General features: G+C 43.0%; 1 protein-coding gene across 1 annotated transcript in view; it reads left to right on the top strand.

The window, feature by feature from the left end:
* The window catches only part of CDC40 (cell division cycle 40), a 1,027,131-nt gene that overhangs the window by 653,637 nt on the left and 357,642 nt on the right, over positions 1-15,852 (top strand). Inside the window, exon 11 of the mRNA XM_069607756.1 lies at positions 223-338. Within this exon, the coding sequence (XP_069463857.1) occupies positions 223-338 (116 nt within the window). The remainder of the gene's footprint in view (positions 1-222; positions 339-15,852) is intronic.

The following is a 15,852-nucleotide window of genomic DNA, read 5'->3' on the forward strand; positions in this document are numbered from 1 at the left end:
TGAACCAGTGACCCATCATGAAAATGTTAGTTTTTGGCCATTCTTTTTTCTGTTGTTTAAAAGCTGTTGAAGCAGTTTGTTGCATCACATTTCAGAATGAGCTCTTCCTAACACCTGGAACCCAAGCATGGGAAGTGTACTTTTTCAAAATTACACATGTTGAAGCAAAGTAAATAAACATTTACATTTAAACTGTGGTGTTTTTTTATATTTCTTGTGCAGGTCAATGCATTTCCAGGTTCACAAACAGGAAGGTTCCCTACTGTGTCAAATTTAATCCTGATGAAGAAAAACAAACCCTCTTTGTTGCTGGCATGTCGGACAAGAAGATTGTGCAAGTAAGTGCTTTGAAGTATGACATTTAAAGGCATACATTTTATTTTGAAAGAAACTTCCCATTCATTGGTGGAAGGCGAATTTAGCATAAATCCTTTGCATACATGTTAAAAACAGGTGTCCACAGACCAGTGAGAATTAACATCTGTCTTTGAAAAGACTGCGGTATACATTTTTAAGTAACATGTCAATGACTCTGTGGCTGACCAAAGAACACTTGGATTTAGGTGGAATATATTTGGCCAAGTTGAATTGCTGCAAAGCAAAGTGTGGATATGGTAAATAGTGGTTATATACTTGTCACACCTTTCCTAATCTTGTCTTCCTCACTCCACGAGGGAGAAGGTAAAGTGCTACATGCAGGTCAACACAACAGAAGCCGTATACAAGACCCATGAGGCAGCAGTGTTTCCCTGTCAATGGTCCACCTACCTGAGTCGGTGTGAACTAGAAACATGCCTCCATTTTCCAAGGAGAACTGGAAAGAGCCCTTGGGAAGTAACTCCCTGTACTATATGACCACTGTCCCTTTTATCATTAAATAGCAACGTATGCAAAACGTAAAAGTGGTTTTATTTTATTAAATTATGTTCACCAACTACCTACAGCTTGGATTCATAACTACCTTATTGCTATCCATTCATTTTAGTTTTGAACCAAAAGCTCATGGCATGCTCAGCTGCAGCTGGGCCGATTACAGCTGGTTTATTTAAGAGATTGGGTTGAGTTGGAATGGACACCTGTAGAGAAAAGGGATCTGCAACCATATTGGCTAACAAGATGTTTTGGGCTACATCTCTCCTCAACCATCGTTGTCTATAGTGAGGGATCATGAGTCAGTCTAAAACATCTCGAGAGCTGGAGGTCTGGAATGGAGCCCTACCATTGCATTGCCCAGAGGAACTGAAAAGGTGCCAAATGGGACACCACCAGGAACATCAGTTTCCTACTTTACCCAGGCATTAAACACAGCTGGAAACCAGGGACTCTTCGGATCATAGTGAATCAGATACAAGCTGCAGAAATGCACCCATCTAAGGAACACAGAAAATGCTATAGAGCAAATCATTTCAGTCGAGGGCTGATTACCTTTTTCAGAGCAGTTAGTTCAATTAAAAGTATAACAACCTGTATTTTGTCGGATTTTATAACTAGACTAACACAGCATCAAACCATTAATACCTCCACCAAGCAACTGGCATTAAGATAGGCCATACAACCTTCATCGTGTAGGTTGGGATTTCAATCCAGTTAAAAGTAAATGACATTATCGCACTCTAAAACCTTCACATTGTAAAACCATGAAATAAGGGTATGCATGTTGGGCTTGTGTACTTTCGTCCTCTTAGAGCTCGACATAATTAAAGGAATGGTTCGGTCAGAAAATATTATTGTCCCTATGGTTCGGCTATGTGTTTTTAAACATAAGTCGATCGATCGTACAAACATTTCCTATGCACCTTACCCGAGTTTCCATCTCTTGAACACAAGCGAAATCAGGCAGCAGGGCGCGGCCATCTTGTGATAATCTTATCACTTGCCGCATCGCCCTGGGTGACCTGCGTTGCGGCACTAAATCATATCCCCCATCCCTGAGCCTGACATCACCAAATCATTATTTTCCGCTTCTCTCCGTGACGTTACTGGGCAGCATAGCCAAACGCGCCCAGTCGTCACCTACGCGACTAGACGCGGAACCCGGAAAACACACATCGTCTCACAGCGCAGCGTGTCACAATTAGGAATATGAAACTGTACTTTAAAAGGAAACTGCAAAACTGTACAATTGGTAAAGTACATTTCACATTAAATGTTTCGATAACATTCGGCGTCTGACATAATCAATCAAAATTGTTTTTTTTTCTTTGCTCTTGTTCCGCAAATGTTTATTGTGAGTCACGCGCTGTTCCTTTTGGGTACACAGGGTGTTCGTTTTGTCTAAATGAAGCACTTCGGTCGCACGATGAATTGCAAAGCTGGTGCATGAACTTGGCACTAGACCACCGTAAAGGTTATGTTGCTCCTAATCGCTGATACCGCATACGGGCATATTGGACCTTGTCTGTCGTCCCAAAAGACGGTTAAGTAGATCCAGTGATTGACATGTAGCTGCGGCTGGCGGTTGAAGAATCCATTGGTCGGGATATTGAATAGATGACAATCGCCGAAAGGCATGATGTACCTGTTTGCAAAAGATAAAAATAGAAATGTGTCTCAGTAGCCGATCTTTATTACAATTAATCATTTTCTTTATTAGAGCAGAGGTAACACAATGTGAACCGAGAGAATACAACGTGGAATATCAAAGTACTCCGCTATTTGCTTTTGACGATAGTGCAATGGAGTATGTTGAGCTCTAAACGTAATGCGTAAACTGGGGCAAGAATTCGAGGTGCACAAACAATGTAATGATTTATTAGCGTAGAACCAGGGAGAAACAAGTGGTGGTCTACATGCGTTTCGATGCTGCCTTGCCCATGTGCCCGGTAGATAGCCCAGCACACAAAGGTTGTACTAGCACTTCATTGCAATATGCCACACAGAACGAACAAGTACAATGTGACCCAGCAATAACGGTCAGCTATTCGTATTTCGACTAGTTCTGGTATGAAATCATCTAAAGAAAACCTTACATTATATTCGGCATTTCCATTTTCTTGGCGCAATGCAGACCGTAATGCAGACTCCTCCATTTGTGTCAACGATTTTTCATAAACTTAACTTATATGTAACTAGGTCCAGTTTCGGAGTGGGCAACCTTATCATGTAATACTTTATAACACCCCCCCCTTCAATTCAATCCCTTTCGGAATGGTCCCTGCCTCTCAAGGTCAAAAAACAATATACTGTGCGTGGGACGCGTGGGCCTCCCAGCTCCCAAGCAAAAATTCAAAGCTGGTGACCTTCACTCAAAATGAACATACATTCTTACTTTGCAACATCCCGTGTCAACGCATCCATGAGAACATGAATTTTGCAGCACGGGCACAGGAAATTGGGGGTTGTCACTGCTCGTTTTCCGTGGCGCTGCTGAGCTGTAGGGCAAAATAGCCAATGACAGAATGCCCCTATTCCCAAATTATAGTCGATGTAACACAAAAATGGAGTCAAAATGTGTCTAGTAATAGGCCCACCTCTGCCTATCTCATGGCCTCCTACCACATGGCATGTTTTCAGTCAGTATTTCTTGCGTGCCTAGAATGTTTTGTGGCCTATGTCTAATCCCTTTTGTAGGACGAGTAGATATTCAGCTTTTGCGGAACTTTATTGCATGTCAACTGCCAAAACCCAAATATTCTTACACACGGTTATCCATTGGTCATTAACAAGAAAAATGAAGGTCCCACAGTAGCTCGACTAAACTGTGAAATGTGAAAGCAATCGTAATAATTGTAACATTTTTTTAAGAAAAGGACTGACAGGATAGATTTCAAAAGACAAATTGCATACTTTATTTGTACAGTTTATAAAAAATGTTTTGCAAAAATGAAATCGGATGTTAATCATTTGCACCGGGTTTTGTACGATTTAACAAGCTCTGCTTTGGGTGTACATGGCACGCTGGTAATGTTTTGTGGCAATGTATGTGTGCTCTGTACAGATTTCTCGACGACATTAACAATAAGAACTTTCACAAAGTCGAATTCCATTTTCTCCTATAGTGTTTGACAACCCATTTTTCGCTTCTTTTCGTAAAGTCTATAGTGTAGCGAAGCATCCCTAAGTTTCCTGCAGTCCTAGATTGTTCCCGGCCTACATTCTCGTTATGCGCTAATACCGCTAGTAAAGTTCTAGATATCATCCCTTGGATGCCAAAATGCAATCTCTCTGGCCTGTACTTTAGGCACATATTGTGGAACACCTCCAAATCTCCTGTGTGACAGAATTCTGCGAGTTCCTTCAGATCTCTTGAGAGTTTTATCAAACACAATCTTCTCAAGGGCTTTGTGTGTACGTGAAGATGGGATCAACCACTTCTTCTTCCGTGCCTGCTCTGGGGACAAAGGGCCATGTTCACATTGGTGGAAATGTTGGTTTTCTGTCCAGTGGTGAACGTTGGAACAGTGGTGCATTAGTGATCACCATTTTTCAAGTAGAATTTCCACATACCCCTCACATGTTTTGCAGCTCCACCACAGATGGTTGCTGAAAGACTGGACCATTGTGAAATACTTTCCAAACCTTTTTTTTTCCCCTGCAGCCAAGATTTTTTTATTGATTGATTTGGCACCATGCCATACATCAAATTGATTTTTAATATTTGGATATTGCACTCTCATTGTCTTGGCTATTGAAACGTGTCTGTCCGTGGCTATGAGGTCAATTTGCATTCCCCTCGATTGTAGATCTTCCAGTGATTTTATAAAACCAAGTTTCTCCATGGCCACTGAGGATTTACATTGGGATGCCTGCACGACCACCGAACTCCCAATTTTCTTAGTTTCCATGTCCTGAAAATGGTATGTGCAGTACTTGGCAGAAAGTCTGGGGCTGTCACACGGTCCATCGCCGGCTTACCTGAACAGTTTGTTGGGGAATGTACTTTGAATAGCCAATTGTTCAATTTTCCAAGCATCACTAATGGCAGGGAATAGATAATCATGTTGGTATTTGTAGTAATGCGTTTTAGAAATGAAATGGAGTCCCACAAACTGAAAGAAACTGGATAACGTCGTGAAACTAGAGCCACTGAAAAGTAAAGCTGCTGCACACAGTAGATGGCCAGCTGGCAGTTTCCCCAGCATCGGTTGAGCGGACCATGAAAATGTTTTATGTGACTTTTCACAGGTGGCATGTATTTTGAGGTTGCTGCCTTGTTTTAGACGAGTCACGCCCACCAATGGCTTCCCACATACTTCCCCTCCCACTGAATGCACACATTTCAGCATCTTTATAATCTCCATCAAACTGCTGTCGAATACTATGTATTTGGCCTCTTTTATTAGACTGTCATCCGGCAACACTGTTTCGGACTGAACCGTTGTGGACATAGCCAAATTTGACATACTATAGTGGATATCTTTTTCTGTTTCGTCGGTCAATAGTGTTGATGCTTCAGTCTCTGTCATTTCAACATCTGTTACTTGACCATGGATAGGAGAAAACATCAATGTGGACTGTTTTTTGGGGGGCATTTTTTTGGCGGGTGTCGATTGTGTCAAGTGCACATCGAGTAATGTAAAACTATCTTCTATAAGTTCACTTTCACCTTCATCTGGAGGAGCAGGCGCATTGTAGCAATGGTCCAAAAACACTGCTGGATTCGCCGGTCGTATTGAATTAATTTTCTGACCATTGGACATAGGCATCTCCAGTGTGAACACGCCGAGCCTCAATTAATAGTCCCTCCATAGTGAAAACAGTTTGGCAAGCAGCATTTGTGATTTGTATCGGTGTCTGTGTCTGCATAGTCCGTACTCCATCGGGCAACTACAGGACAGATAGGAAAAGGGATGTTCAGTGTAAATGTAAATCCAACATACAGTGTTGTACAATTTACATTAAAAAAAAGCATATAATGAAGGCCTCAGCACAAAACTATTGCCAACAATATAAAGTTTTTATAACTAACCTTATTTTTATTTCTTTTCTTTGAAACCTTATTTACTCGAACATCAACATCAGCAAGCTGGCGCACCGACTCAGATCCACGTGCCTCCCGTTCAATATACAGATCTTGTGTACATCCCTACAAAAAATTAGTATCCATTTAAAATAAGTCATTTGCATTACACATATAATTAGACCGACTTTCTTTCATTAGATGGTACTGTCAGTACGCATACCTCTGGCTCCAGATCAACTGCAAGGACTGGTTCCGGAACAACTACAAGTGATAATGTAATTGTAGAGGACGCTGCAGCATCTCCCTGAAACACAGTGCTTGCATTAGTAAGGACGAAAATATTGGAAACTGGACACACAATTTGGAAAGAAGACAAAGGTACATATCAATAGTAAAGTGCGAATGAAGCATTGTGTAAAACAATTACACGATATGTAAAAATGATCAGATTATCTCGTCCATTTGAACTGTGAAGATACATACCTCTGGCACCGGATCTACTAAGAGGGATGTTGTAATTGTAGTGGACACTTCAGCATCTCCCTGAAACACAGTACTTGCATTAGTAAGGATGAAAATATTGGAAACTGGACAAACAATTTGGAAAGACGACAAATTCAACGACAAAGGTACATATCAATATCAAACCACAATAAACATTGTGTAAAGCAATGATATGTTGCAAAAATATGATCACATTATCGAGAATTCCGTGCATAAAACCAGTCTGGAACAGAATAGCTAGGTATGATTACCTGATACGCCCTCGAAGTGGTTGATGACTCCAGGCAAGACATGGATGTTGAATCTTGTTGCTTCATATTCGGTGGATAGTCATAGAGTTGTAAAGGGAAAGTATTATTCGATTTAGAAATTCAAACATTACAAAGTGGCATGTAAGGAGACTGAATACGAGAAAATTATGCTTATGTAAATGCATAATATAGCATAGTTATCTGTCCCCATAAATCAATTTTCTATGTGGGTTCTAAAAAACAAGGACTGATGTTTAGCAAAATAGTCATTATTTAAACAGCTATTCAATCACATAAATATGGAAAGTATTATAAGTGACATTTACACCGAAAACACAGGCGTAAAGCTACATCCGGAAGCGTGTCTCACCTGTGGCAGCATTTTCAAGAATAAAGTCGGAATAGCGTTTGGGAGCAGTTTTCGAGTTGTTCTCAGTTGATTCCTCTTTGTGTACAAGGATGTGTCGTACATATCCGGGTTGAAGTGCAGGCTGCAGATGGGGTATCGATGACCCCTCTTGTCCTCCAAGACTTGTTTAACTCTACATTCAAGCTCTTCCGGTGGATATCCGCAATGTCTGACCCATTCTCTTATTCGATCAACAGTCTTAGGGAATACATGCATTGTAATGCCTTCGGATTTGTCATGGGTCTTCGAAGGGCAACCCAAAATAGAACATGCAGGCATTGTTGTAAATTCTGCAAAATAAAGGTCAACATTATTAGAAAATTATTTTGCATGAACATGTGAGAAAGAATGAATTGGACCATACATTGTTCATTGCACGCTTTCTTTTGGGCACCACAGCAAAACCAGTGCAGCGTGTGCAGCTGTATTATGGGATACATTTCACAAACGATTCATTGATGTGTTGAAAATCAGAACGTTACTCGTCCCTTGAATGTTCTATCATGCACGAAAAGGAAACATGCTTATACTATAGACATGGTCCGCGAAGGATGCAATACGATGCCAATTGACAGTGATAAAAATTGATATATCGATAACCTAACAAAAGAAACTCAAGTCAATAGCAATGATACAAATTAACATAGCACTACTGAGTACGTTACTTCGAAATAGATATAAATTTACAATTGAAGGAGATATGATTAGGATGAATGCCCTTACCTTGACCAACAAACCGTTGGATTCAGCAAGCAGAGTAATTAGTGGCAGGAGAACAGGGAGATGTTCACAGGTAGCACACTAACAAGTTCACTCAAAGCGGTCACGGAGTAGCACGTTCACGAGTTGACTTGCAGTGCTCAAAGATGTTCTCATGGTAAATATCTAGTGTTTTATAAAGAATAACAAAAAGGGGTGTGTCTGTGAATGAATGACGTGTATATGTCGTGGTATTATATGTATTGCAGGGGAGCGGCCTGCTTCAAGGGTAGCCTGCCTGGAGACACGGGTCTGAGGAGGCCATGTGAACTATGGCCCCTGTGCGTAAGATACCTTTTGAAGTGCACATGGTGTTTGGCAACTTGCCGTTCACGCGCTTGACAGCACCCCATGGCAGCACACATCCACTGGTGCGGACTGCCTTTGATAGTGGAGGGTGGGATGGATGGGCCGGGGGGGTGTGCAGACAAGGCAGCGGAACACTGCTGAATTCACTTAAAAACTGAAACAACCATTGATGAAAAATGTTGTTTTATTTGGTTTCTTATTTTGATGGCACAAAAATACTACACATTGTAAAGGTCTGGTTGCAGCTCAGCGAGGGAAAATCCCCTGTACTGACCGCTGTCACTGGGGAAAGTTTGTCTAATGGCACCAACGACGCAGGCGGGTATTACTCGTCGAACGCGGTGACCAAGCCTCCCATGAAGCCACCATGTGTACGAACGATAGGCCACCAGCCGGTACCACCTGTGAAAGAGAAAGATACAAACTGTTTTTAAATGACCAAGATAAGTGTATTAAACCTTAGTTGTCAATGACAACTCTTGTATGCAGTGGCATTTTTGCCAGGACAAATGCTAACTAGACACTGCACAATATTGAACGACTTTTATGCGACTATTGCTAGAGAATTGCAAGACTAAACTGATATGACAATGATATATTGAAGTTACGAGAATATAAGGGACAACCATGAAATAGTAGTGGCCTAACTGACATCACAACCAGACTATACTTACTCGTTTCTTGGATTACGAGGGCGAACTGTTGCACGAAGTTCGTGCATAAGCACCATCAAAATCCTCAACACGGACTGTGTGAGGCAGGCTGCCGTGAAGTCTGGCAGCTCGGTAACGCATTGCGGCTGTGGATCGCCTTGCGATATGTAGGACAAGCATCCAGAGTTTTCTCGGCAGCAGAAGTTCTCCTCCAGGGTTGGCATTAGCGCACACCGATTGCAGGTACACCAGGTGGAAACACCGTCCATGTGACTAGGCCCAGGCTCTTCATCTGTTGAAACGTCCGCCCAACTGTCGTCCAAAGCCCCATCGTTTACGCAGCTTGCTCTTTCCATTAATGGCTCCTCGGAATACTCAGGCTCGTACAGGTAGGGCATTATTGTTGCCATTGTGTGGTAAACAAACGAAAATAATTTATAGTGTTGGTACTGGTATCTGTTCACACGGGCTACAAGCAACGAAGGTAGCTGACCAGAGGACAGAAACGAGTCACAGAATACTCAAAGAAATACAGTGAGAGGAATGGAAAAGAAAATCTGCTGTTGTGTGTTGTGAAACGCTCTGTTTATACTTATTGAGGAAAAAGGCTTCCTGTCGTTTCCATGGCGACACGTCATTAGCTGAGGCGCAGAGAATGTTGACATGAGACGTGCTTTGGTGTTGTGAAATGGGCGGTACGCGTCTAGTGATGTCAGGCTCAGGGGCGTGGGATATGATTTAGTGCTGCAAACGCAGATCACCCAGGGCGATGCGGCAAGTGATAAGATTTTCACAAGATGGCCGCGCCCTGCTGCCTGATTTCGCTTGTGTTCAAGAGACGAAAACTCGGGTAAGGTGCATAGGAAATGTTTGTACGATCGATCGACTTATGTTTAAAAACACATGGCCAAACCATAGGAACAATAGTATTTTCTGATGAACGAATGTTAGGAAGTTGTAGAACACTGTTGTCCCATTGGAAAATAAATTGAGAATTCCTTTGGTGCCTGTAGATCATCACACTGAGTGCTTCAACACACGTTTGGCTTTGCATGTGCCTCACCCTCACCCTTTGTTTACTAAACACATTTATCTTCTGGCGTCCTGTCAGTCAGTCAGTCAGTCAATACCTAACTCCCAGAGGGCTGGCACCAAAATCCCACCAGGCTATGTGTCGGGCAGTCTCCCTATTCAGTGTTTTTTCTCAAGAAACTGAACCAAATTATCTTGGAAGTGTTGTATGTTGTGAAATGGAGGGGCACACTTCCCAACTGGGGTGAGAAGCCCCAGGAGCCTTTTAAAGACCAATGCTCTTACTCCTGGGTCCTATTCATTTTCTCCTTTAAATGAAAACATTAAGGACAGAATCTTATCTTTGGTTTCTGGTTCCCTTACTATCTGGGTCCCCTAACATTTTCATGGTTTTCAGCTTTTCTTTTGTGGCAAGTGGGACCCTTGCCACTGCAACCCTTTTTTATTTTTTATTTCAATTAAATTGTTGTTTAACAATTTTTACAAAAAATGAGCGTTTCTCCCAGTTCCCAGATAATGATTCTTGTGTTTTACTCAGGGTTGTTACAGACTTTTCCAGTTATCTTTTTGGTTTTATGTCTCGTTTCTTGTTTCAGGCCAATACTCTGTAGGATTTTCGCTGTAGCCAGTACCAGTGGGATGTTGTCTCCATTGATCATTCTGTGTCACCAATATTCTTCCTCCCATATGTCTGCTGCTTCCAGATGATGTTTTAAATAAGCTTCTCTTGAGCTCGTTGTTCCGGGGCATCGCAGCAGGTGTTGTACTGTTTCATTCTGAGTCCTGTCCTTACAATGACGACATGAGTTGGAAGGGGATTGACACCTGATGGCCAGTATCTCATTCGTTTTTAAAATGTTTAGACGCGCTTTTAGGTAAGTAGCACGCAGTATCCTATTGGGGAATTTGACCAAGTATTTTGTTGGTTGGTCAATTAGTTCCGAGTTTGGTGGCAGATGCAAAGTTATTTTGTAGCTTGCAGCTGTCTCTAGAGTTTGTTCATTTGGTAATATGCACCAAACCCTTAGGTAGCTGGGCGCAGCAGTTACATGTATACTTGAAGCTTAGTTACAGCATGGTAAAAGGTACAGGAAAAATGTTAGGGAATGCCAGGGGGACAAGGTAACAGACAAGGACAAGTGCAGAGGTCAATATAGTAGAGCATTACAATAGATAAATGATAAGAGACAAAAGAGTAATCCGGTAGTCCGGTGCACATACGAGTTCAACAAAAACAAGCAAGTGTTAATGTCATTGGCTCGAAGCCAGTTTAACATGTTGCGTCTGAATCTATGGTATGGCTGTTCCATCCAAGGTTTGGGGGAGCGCATTCCAGGATAGAGCTGCTTTGACTGGGAGGCTAGCTCCGCCGGATTTGGACAGTTTGAATCTAGGGATTTCTAAGCACTGGGAGTTAGATAATCTTGTTGGGCGGATCGACGTTCTTCTGATAATTCTGTCTGAGAGATAAGGGGGTGCCGCATTGTTTAGGCATTTAAAAGTGAAGGATACCGTTTTAAGAAGGATCCTATCACTGATTTTTAGCCAGTGCTGGTCTCTTCTGATGCTGGAGATGTGTTCTCTACTGGGTATGTTCAGAGCTGCTCTGAGGGCTTTATTTTGTAATGTTTGCATTTTATCTGTGATGTAATTGTTAGCTGCTGTATATAGGGCGTTGCAGTAGTCCAGTTTGGACATTATTAATGCGTTGGCGAGCGTGATGCAGCTGGCTTTGGAAAGGAAGGGCCTGCAGGCCCTAATAAGTTTGCAGGTATAGGCGGTTGAGGATGTCATGGCACTGACTTGTTTTTTTTTAGTGATAAGATACAGTCTAGGTAAAATCCTAAAGTTTTTACCTCAGTTACTGCCTTAATTATATTGCCATCAATATTGAATGAGGCGTAGCTGGGGCTAAGTTTTTTTTAGGTTACTGTCTGAACCCAGAATCCGGAGCTCCGTTTTATTATTCAGGCAGAGGCCATGTGATGCCATCCATGCCTGAATGAGATGGTATATCTTGTTTACCAAAGCCGTGTCTGTGTCGAAATTGCCCGAAAGGGGTATGAGGGTATGGGTATCGTCTGCAGAGTTAGTGTAGGTGACACCCAGTCTATCTAATTTGTCGAAGAGTGGCTTGGTAAAGATGTTATACATTGTAGGTGAGACACATGATACCTGTGGAACACCACAGGTAATTTGGATTGGGTCTGCGGATGCTGAGGGGGAGAATACTCTCATCGTACGCTTGGCTAGGAAGGATTGTACCTAGGCCCTAGCATCACTCAAGAAATGGCCAGCTGACGCTAGGTGTTTGCATGATACTGCATGATCCACCAGGTCAAATGCTGCCGATAGGTCGAGGAGTAGCAGCACAGCTGGTTTACCTTTATCCTTCAACTAGAGTCTTTAAATCAATTAGTGCCGTTTCCGTACCATGTTGTGGTCTGAATCCGGATTGGCGGGAACCTAGTAGGTGGTTTGTTTCAAGATGATTCTGAATTTGGAGGTAAGCTACTATGTCATTTATTTTGAGGAGGAAGGGGACCGTGGTAATTGGTCTGTAGTTTGTCGGGATGGAAGGGTCTAATGTCTGTTTCTTCAGTAATGGTAGAACCCATGATTCTTTGAGATTGTTTGGGACGGTACTGGTCTTGAAGGAGGCATTAATTAGATTAGCGATACATGGTGCTAAATCTCCAGCTGCGTCCTTGATTATCTGTGCTGGGCAGCTGTTACCCTGACAATTTGAGGGTTTCAGAGATAGGATGACTTTTCCCATTTCAAGTAAAGAGATTTTTGTGAATCTGAAAGGTGTCTCGGTCTTAGGTATTCCAGTGGGTATAGTAGATTGCATTTCAGTGGAAAGCAGGGACGCTTTTTTTTAACTTCTGGTAGGGAGGGGAGGTGCCATATCTGTCAGCTTTTGTAGCTCTATTGTGGAGGAGAAGCCAATTAGGTGGTGGTCGGTCCAAGTTGTGGTGTTATTTTAGTGATAGTAATAGAGCAGTTAAGGTTGGCGACCCAATCTAGTGTTCTCCCTTTGTTATGGGTAGGAGAAAGAACTTTTTGTGTCAGGCTGGGTTCTGACAGGATATCTTCAACTGATTGGGCGTAGTTGTCCTCTGGGTCATTGGCGCCCAGGTTAAAGTCTCCTAAGAGCAGAAGCTGTGTAGAGTCCTTAGTATTGTTAGTGAGGAGACTTGATAAATCCTCCTCAAAGGTGCCTATTGGTCCTGGCGGTCTGTATAGCAGGAAGATGCTTGATGTGCGGTTATTGGATATAGGTACTTTGGCTGATAGTATTTCCCAAGATTTTATTTGAGGAGGTGTGGTTAGTCTTATTGCCAGGTTAGTTTTAGCTATGATAGCTAATCCGCCTCCTGTGGCATTGGCTCTACACTGAGTATTTGATAGTTATCTGGAATGGCTAGCATGAGGGCGGGGCCTGCTGCCTCATGAAGCCAGGATTCAGTAACTGCCATGAAATCTAAATCATCAAAGGATAGTATGTCAGCAATTTCAGTAGTATGTGCCATAAGAGATCCAGCATTGATGAGAACTCCTGAGAATGTTGCAGTGTTGTTCTGCCCTTGGGTAGGGTAGGGTTTACGTTTGGGGTGATTAATTCTCTTATGTCAGTGAAGTGAGGAGGGGATGGTGCAGTTCTGTGTTTTTTGCAGAGTTTCTGGAGCTGATGTGGAAGGTTCCTGAACTATGGCGGAGGTGTAGTTGAAATAGGGGTTTTGGTGCCTTATTCGGTTGGTCTTAGGCTTGTGGAAACGTAGTCTTGCTCGTAATCTGTGGTTTCTTGCCTGCAAGGAGCAGGGTATGAAGTTGATGCTGGCCATTATCGTAAGGGTGCAAAGAAGTGACAGTGTGTTGGTCAGCTGGGCCTTTCTAGTGTGCATAATTCAAAGTGACTTCAATATTATAGTATATAGCCAGGAGGTGTGTAGGGCCAGATGGACAAGGCTAGTACAACATGGGTAAGGCAGGTGCTAAACAGGTAGGCAATTCTCCCTTTACCTGTTAAAGGTGGTAGCGGATAATAGGCTAGTTTTGCATATAAGATCAAAGATAGGCTAGCCCCTCATAGTTAGGCAGGTAAGTAGGGTAACAGGGTAGTGAATACTAGTACAGTAACATTTGGTACATATGTAATGCGTGGAGTTCATGCAACAGCAAATATGAGATAAGATCTATACGTTTTACGGGTACACCAGCTGGCGGGTGGCTATGGAGCAGCAATAGCGAGGAAGGACATAATAAGTTGTTTCATACATTGGACAGACAATACTGAAATATCCATCTGATTAAGTAAGGAATATAATAGGATTGCAGGGGTGACAAGTCCTAGTACAGTAACATTTGGTGCCTATGTAGTACGTGGTATCAATGCAACAACAAGCATATTAGTAAGATACGGTATAATGCTCTCTGGGACAGGACTACAGTACAAATTAGGTGGTTTGTAGGGCTAGATTGTCATTAGAATGGTGATGGTGCGTAACACGCGGGGGGGGGCGATGCAGGTAGGCTGGTAGATTAGTCCTGGCTATGCACTAGCGGGGTCGGAAATGCACTTACTGTTTGTTGCGCAGCGTGTCTATAAAAAACAGAGCAGGGATTCTGGCGAGGGCGACGGGCAGTATGGGACAGGCACAGGACAGGTGCCTTTTTGTGTGCCTTCTTTGGTCCGCCTCTAGCCTCTGATGCGCCTCTATTGGAAAAGGCAGGCAGCCTATACAATCGTTTGAGGCGAACTGGCGCGGCTGGTCCTGTTGAAGTTAGACGGCGGTGGCAGCCATCTTGTGAGTGTGGATTTCAGCTGGTCGGGGGGTCGGAGGATGGCAAAATCCAGCGTTAATATGCCGTCAGGAAATGTTGAGTATGGCTTTCAAAATGATTCAAATTACGCTGCAGGGAAGATCAGCTACGATGAAGGGGCACTTTTTAGCGATCAGCATTGCAGGTTTACCCAAATTAGGCCACCACTCGGCTATTGGTCTGTGGAGCTGCTCCTGCAGTCCTTGATAGGCCAAGGAGCTCCTGCTCCAGGCAAGGTCGGGGGAGTGATTCCAGGCACAGGACAGGTGCCTTTTTGGGTGCCTTCTTTGGGCTGACTCTTGCCTCCGATGCGCCTCTATTGGATAAGGCAGGCATCCTATCCAATCGGTTGAGGCAGACTGGTGCGGCTGGTTCTGTTGAAGTTAGACTGCGGCGGCGGCCATCTTGTGAGTGTGGATTGCGTTGCTCGTAGCTGGCCCAGATTTTGTTTTCCCCTTCACCTTTACACCGTTGAAATCTAGTTCCTCTTTTGAGCTTCCAACGTCAGATAGAAGGTTCAAGTTTTTTTTGGCCCATTCAGTCAGTATTTTATTCCTGCCACTTTGCGTTTTTTTATTGATTATATCCAGCAGCTTTGGGTGGGGGGGGTCTCTGGATCTTACCAAAAAACATCAGGGCCATTTCTGTCAACCGCTATTAGCGATGTTAAGCTGAGTTCTTTTCTGATTGAAGCGATCAGGGTGCCAGTCGGTAGTCTTAGGATTTTACGCCAGTAAAGGCCTTCCAATTTGTTCCAGATCCCCTCTGGCATTTGCGGGATTGCTTCCATTCCATATGATATTGTTGGAATTACCTTGGCCTTGTAAAAATTCAGTGCTGGAAGCAGAGAAAACTACCCACATTTTCTGTCTAAAGCCGCAGTTTGCGACATAAGTGAATTCATCTTGGAGTAGAGTACATCTTGTATCAGCGTTTCTACCGGACTCCTCTTTGTCACTCCAAGGTATTTGAAGTTATATACAGTCTCCAGCTTCTCTTCTTCCAAGGACCATTGCATCTTTTCCGCCCTTCTGGTGGTCTTCTCCATGACCATGATCTTGGTCTTGTTGGTGTTAATTTCCAGGTCGTTTTTTTTAATACAAGGCGACAAGCTATCTAGCTGGCGTTGGAGGCCTATTTTTGTGTGATCCAGAAGTATTGTCATCCACGTAAATCAGACGTGGAACCTTTTCCTCTCCTACTGTT

This window comes from Ambystoma mexicanum, chromosome 4q (assembly GCF_040938575.1).
Source record: "Ambystoma mexicanum isolate Mex_15411 chromosome 4q, UKY_AmexF1_1, whole genome shotgun sequence".
Classification (NCBI taxonomy): domain Eukaryota; kingdom Metazoa; phylum Chordata; class Amphibia; order Caudata; family Ambystomatidae; genus Ambystoma; species Ambystoma mexicanum.